Source organism: Mus pahari, chromosome 5 (assembly GCF_900095145.1).
Source record: "Mus pahari chromosome 5, PAHARI_EIJ_v1.1, whole genome shotgun sequence".
Taxonomy (NCBI): Eukaryota; Metazoa; Chordata; class Mammalia; order Rodentia; family Muridae; genus Mus; species Mus pahari.
In genome coordinates this window covers 26,179,813-26,186,549 of record NC_034594.1, presented here as the reverse complement: position 1 = coordinate 26,186,549, position 6,737 = coordinate 26,179,813, and the positions used below count along the sequence as shown (strand labels likewise).

Here is a 6,737-nt window from a genome sequence, read left to right as displayed (position 1 = left end):
GATGCACTGAGGCAGGAGCTCACAGAGGGTAGTCTCATTTTCATGAGAGTGGGAAGGCCATGGTGGGTTATATAACCTTCCCTGCTCAGTGCATTTCATGCTCTGACCTCACAAAGAGCCACCGTGATGGAAGAATGAGGGCCCTCTGCATAAGACTGTGCTGTTTCACTTGTCCATACAGAGCAGGGAGCTGGTTTGGGTGACCTGTGGCTCTCCTTGGTAGCTGTCTAGTTTGTCAGTTGTCGGGTCGCTGTACCTCACAACCTGTGTGCACCAGAGCACAGGGAACACTTAGCCTCATGGACAGCAACTCCAAAAAGACGGATATGGAAAGTCAGTATGAAGTTCTTCTCACTCTTGGCCAAGGTTCATTTGGCACTGTGAAACTGGCCTGTCACTTGAAAACCGAGGCGCTGGTTGCCATAAAAAATGGTAGAGCTCAGCAAGAAGAACCTCAAGTGGATCCGTGCAGAGATAGCCACATTAGAGAAACTACGGCATCCTAACATCATCTGCCTCTTCCAGGTGCTGGTAACATCTAGGCATGTTAATATCATTACCGAATATATTCCAGGAGGAAACTTGCTTGACATCATAAAGGAGGATGGCCCAATGCACGAGGAAGAGGCAAGTAGAATATTTGGGCAGGTTGTGTCAGCTGTAAAATACTGCCACAACCAGGATATTGTCCACCAGGACATAAAAGCGCAGACTATCCTGAGGGATGAAGAAGGGAATATCAAAATTATAGACTTTGGCCTGGCCATCACCTGTAGATCTGGCACCTTATTGACACGGCGGTGTGGGACCAAGACCTGTTTTGCCCCAGAGCTTGTACTATGGGAGCCGTATGATGGCAAGAAGGCAGACGTGTGGAGTTTGGGCATGCTACTTTATTTTATTACCACTGGGCACTACCCCTTCAGCGGAAGCACCATGAAAGAGATGGAGGAAAAGATAGCTACGGGGACCTATGACATTCCAACTCATGTCTCTGGACAACTTGAAAACCTAATACACCAGATCCTCACAGTTCCCCCAGAGATGAGGCCCTCCATTGAAGACATTGAGAGACATCCATGGGTCACGAAAACTGAGGTAAATAACCCAGCTGTGACCGATCCAGATTATAACATTATCGAAATGCTCTGCGCCATGGGATTTGATGCCAACAAGATCTTAGAATCCCTGCAAAGAAAAAAATATAATGAATCAATGGGGGCATATTTGATTCTAAAAGCACAGGTAGACAGGGGGCTTGAGAATACATCTACCATTTATGCCAAGCCTGTGGATTGGTGCCCTACACCACCCCCTTCACCACGAGCACATCCCTCTATCTCTGGTCTTCCCCTAAAGAGAAGGGCCAGTGAGCCCAACTTTAGCCTCCTCCGCATCCAGCCCTCAGGAGAGCACGGACCTATCACCCTGGCACTATCAGGACACCAGGTGGCCAGAAGTGTCTCCATGCCTCCCATTGCTCTACACTATCCTGAGAAAAAAGGCAACAGATCTAGCTTCGCCCTCTATCCTGGAGCTGTGGCTGCCCCATCTGTCTGCAGCAGCATATTGGAGAAGGAATCGCCTGTGCCACCTGATCAAGAGTGTGACGTGGGTGTTCACTTCGGCAGCACGTATACTAACAAGTGTGACACGGAAACACCATCTCCCCCTCAGAAGATCAGCCGCTTCAGGAGAATGTGCAAGAGAATCAGGGCTTGCCTGTCACATCTCTGCTGTATCCCGCGGGCTCCAAGGACAAAAAAGAAGCGTACATCCTCCAAGAAAGTGGCTCCCCTGGAAGCAGCAGGAGGCAGAACCCAGTGAACTGAACAGAACCCAGTGAACTGAAGAGATTGCCCTCCAAGGAAGACACACAAATGTAGGTACTTCAACAAGTGTTCAGCATCCTCATCATCCCAGAAATGGAATTAAAAGTATTTGAGGTAACTGTTTCCCCCTCCACCATGTCTGGTACAAGGAAACCAAGGCCAACAAGTGATGGGCAGCACAGGGAGAATCATGGATGCTTACACACTGAGAGTGGGAAGTGAAGCTGGGGCAGCCATGCGGGCTGCCAGCAGAAAAGTTCCTCAGAACAAGGAAAGCAGGACTTCTGTCTGATCCATCAATGTAAGGCAGGGATTCTCAGACATCCAGGTTCATTGTTCCACTGCTCACTGTTGCTCAGAAAAGGAACCAGCCAGGATGAGTGACAACACATGGGTGGGGATGAGAAATCAGGAACACTGACACATCATTACATGTAAAGGAAAATGAGATACACGGGACATGTGCAGATCTGGAGATCAAGATGCTAAGTGAAATAAGCCAGTCTCAGGAACACAAATGTCAGGTTTTCTAAAATATGCAGAAGATACATGTGTGTTGTGCATTCTATATGTCTTTATGTGAGTGAGAGGGAGACACAGAGAGAGAGAGAAAGAGAATGCCTGGTCTTTCTGGGAGTGAGAAGACAGAGACAGAGAAAGAGAATGCCTGAGAGTGCCTGAGTTCAACTATTTGTATGACTTTGTGTGTCAGTCTAAGGACAAGAAAAGCAAGAGTGGGCCAGTTCTGAGAGGGGAAGACAAGACACACTGCAGGCAAGAAGGGGGAGGCATAGCATGTAATGCATATGACACAACATCAGAGAGAGGAAATAGGTTTGGAAGAAAACCCACCTATGAGGGTCAGGAAAGTGAACAGGCCACCAGGAAGAGGATGGAAATACGACATAATCCATACACATGTACACACACACACACACAAGGTTGCATGAACATACAAACACAGCCATAATGAAGCACACTTATTTCACTTGGTTTGCAAAAAGAACCCTAAAGTACAACATAATTTAAATATATATATATATATATATATATATATATATATATATATATATATATATATATATATATATATATATATCCAGGACTCAATAAGAACAAGGATATAATGAGGACAGATGTCTAAGCCTAAAGACCCATACTGCATTCCCAGATTCCAAAGACAAAGTCTTATTGGGGAGCAAACACTGTAAATCCTAGAGTAAAGTATGAGGTAGAGATAGGAGAATTTCCTATAATTTCCAAGGCCAGCTATACTAATGTATGACCCAACCAAAACCCTCAGAGACTGTAGAACAACAAGGTGGAAGGGGAGAACTTACCTTCAAACTTCTCCTCTCACAACATGTGAAGCTTAGGGTGAGTGTCCAGCACACTAACCCACATACACACACTAAGAAATGCACATGTGCACACAGGTGTACACACAACCACAGACATGAAAGCAAAGGTAATTGAAGATTAAATGTTAATATAAAATTTACAAGGATCAGAGTCTCTAGTGTTTGTTTAGGTTTGATGTGTTGGGCAGGGAAACGTGACTTACAGGGATATTCGAGTTTCTTCAGGCATAGCTACAAGTTTTGAAAATCACCTGAAATCATGTTCCCAATGCATGTAATTTCCTTCCAGTGGATGTTCAATTCCAAGCACATATTACAAATTTCCCAAGTTGTACTTTACAAATTTTTGAGTGGTATGGGGTGAAAAGTTAATCACTTCTAAAAATAAGGAAGTAGAGCATTTCATTAAATTTGGGGAATCCAAAAAGAATCAAAACTAAGACCCAGGTCCTGTGGGTATAACTGGGTGCCTCAATGCTGCAGCCTGCTCCATGGATTGGATCTGGACTGTTCCATGTGCTCTGAGGAGTTCTGACTAACAGGAGCGCTGCCAGTTCATCCGTTTGTCTTCTCTGAATTCCTGGAAGCCTTCAAAGTCAATGACTTAAGAACATATCAGCTTGGGCGATGCTGTTGGTACAGGCCTTAATTCCAGCAGTCAGGAAGCAGAGTCAGGTGAAGCTCTGTGAGTTTGAGAGCAGCCTGGTGGTCTACAGTGTGAGTTCCAGGACACCCAGGACTACACAGAGAATCCCTGTCTCAAAACAAACGAAAATTACTAGTTATCCCTTTGAGCGGTTAAGGGGAGGGTCACTAAGGATATCTCCAGTGCGTCACCTGCTTCATTGTGCTACCTGAGCTGCTGAGGAAAGACACTTGGAAAGTGAAGCTGGAAACAGTTGGAATCTCTAAGTGTGCCTATGGCTACCAGGAATCTCAGGCTTGAAATTGGTATAGCACAGCAGGAGAGGCTAGCTAGACTGGGTGGGAGGTGTCTGTCCATGAGAAGTATCAGGCTATAAACATCCAAGAGTGGGAAACCACATTTGCTAGAACTTGCATGCACTCAACAATCATTCATCAATAATCATGACTGAACTCCAGAGCAAATCTTTGCCATTGCTCTTCACCCTGGCACATTAATGTCCTTGCCAATTTAGGATGAGACAACTGGTCTCTGAGTCCTAGTTGAACCAAGTCCATGTCAAAATAGACTGCCTCAGGACTTCAGCCATTCAAATTTCTCATGGTCCCTACACCAAAGCAGGTTAGGGACCATTTAACTGACAGGAGTGAGTACCAGTCAGGGCCTCTCTCTGCCTAGGGCCTTCTATAGCAGGCAGGTCAGAGCAACATGCTTATGTTAGATCTGTACCAGACAGATCCACTCCACCTAGTGAACACTGAGTTCCAGCCTGCAATCCTCCATGCCCTCTCTTAGGCTTCAAGTAGGTCCTGGCACCTACAACTGGCAGCTACTTCTGACACTTAGACACTCAACCTGAGTCCCTGCTTCTGGTGACATTTCACCTGGCCCTAGCACTGCCCTTTCTTTTTGTATGATATACACGTGCCCTAGTCAACTTGTCAACAACACAAGCCTAAGAAATCTGAAAGTTGGAAATGTGATCGAGAAAACGCCTACATCACATAGCCCACAGGAAAGATGTGGGAAGTTTCTTCATCAGTGACTGTTATGGGAGTGTGGAATCCCACTGGGGGGGAGTGCCACTACTGGGCAGCATACCCTGAGCAGGAGAGTCAGGTCAGCAATCCAGTCAGCAGCCCTCCTCTGTAGTCTCTCTTTCACTTCCTGCCTCCAGCTTCCTGCCCTGTTTGAGTTCTTGCCTTGTCTTCTGTTCAAAGATGGTCAAGGATCAGAATACATCAGCTGCCAGGGTCCAGCCTCTTTGCTATTCTGATTGGTGTAAGGTGGAATATCAGGATTATTTTGATTTGCATTTTCCTGATCACTAAGGACTTTGAACATTTCTTTATGTATTTCTCAGCCATTTGAGATTCCTCTTTTGTGAATTCACTATATAGTTAGTTCTATATCCCATTTTAGGATTGGGTTCAGGTTTTCTGGTGGTTAGCTTCTTGAGTTCTTTTTATATTGTGGATATTAGCCCTCTATTGGATGTGGGGTTAGTGAAGATTTTTTTCCCCATTCTGTAGGTTGCTGACTTGTCCTATTGACTATGTTCTTTGCCTTACAAAAGCTTTCCAGTTTCATGAGGGCCCATTTATCAATTCTTGATCTTAGAGCATGAGCCATGGAAGCTCTGTTTTAAAAATGTCACCCTGTACCAGTAATTTCAAGGCTCTTTCCCACTTTCTCTTAGATTTAGAGTATCTAGTTATTATGATGAGGTCCTTGGTGCACTTGAACTTGAGCTTTGTGCGAGGTGACAAATATGGATCTATTTGCATTTTTCTATGTAATTTTCCAGTTAGACCAGCACCAATTATTGAAGATGCTTTCTTTTTTTTTCCATTGTATATTTTTGGCTTTTTTGTCAAAGATCCATATGTAGGTCTTCAATTCTATTCCATTGGTCAGTGTGTTTGTCTCTGGACCAATACCATGAAGTTTTTATTACTATTGCTCTTTAGTATAACTTGAGGTCTGGAATGGTGAGTCCCCCAGAAGTTCTTCTATTAAGAATTGTTTTCCCTATTCTGGGTTGTTTGCTTTTCCAGATAAATTTGTGAATTGTTCTTTCCATGTCATTGAAGAACTGTGTTGTGATTTTGATGGGGATTGCATTGAATCTGTATATTGCCTTTGGTAGGATGGCCATTTTTACTATGTTAATTCTGCCAATCCATGAGCATGGGAGATCTCTCCATTTTCTGAGATCATCCTCAATTTCTTTCTGAGAGATTATAAGTTACTGTCACACAGATCTTTCATTTTTTTGGTTAGAGTTACCTGAAAATACTTTTTATTACTTGTGGCTATCATGAAGGAAGTTGTTTCCCTAATTTCTTTCTCAGTATTTTTATCATTTGTATAAAGGAAGTCTACTGATTTGTTTGAGTTAATTTTATATCCAGCCACTTTGTGGAAGTTGTTTATGACCTGTCGGAGTTCTCTAGTAGAATTTTTTGTGCCCCATATCTATGCTATCTTATCATCTGCAACTAGTGATACCTTTACTTCTTCATTGCCAATTTGTATCCCCTTGATCTCTTTTTGTTGTCTTATTGTTCTAGCTAGAACTTCAAGTACTGTATTGAACAGATATGGGAAGACTGGGCATCTTTGTCTTGTCCCTGATTTTAGTGGGATTGCTTCAACTATCTCTCCATTTAATTTGATATTGGCTATTGGTTTGCAGTAAATTGCTTTTATTATGTTTAGGTATGGACTTTGAATTCCTGATCTCTTCATTATTTTTAACATGAAAGATGTTGTATTTTGTCAAATGCTTTTTCTGCTTCTCTCTTTCCCCCTGCCTTTCTATAATAAAGCTCTAAAACCATAGAATGTCTCTGCTCATTAAGGGCCACTGTGCTTGGAGGATGGGACAGGCTTTCT

At 43.5% G+C, this 6,737-nt stretch overlaps 1 protein-coding gene across 1 annotated transcript; it reads left to right on the top strand.

Moving 5' to 3' along the window:
* The first annotated feature begins 299 nt into the window (after nt 1-299).
* LOC110321439 (putative sperm motility kinase W) lies at nt 300-1,827 on the top strand. Its single transcript, XM_021197675.1, is given in 2 exon segments — nt 300-425; nt 427-1,827. Coding segments are annotated over 2 exon segments (1,527 nt in total).
* Nucleotides 1,828-6,737: the final 4,910 nt, after the last annotated feature.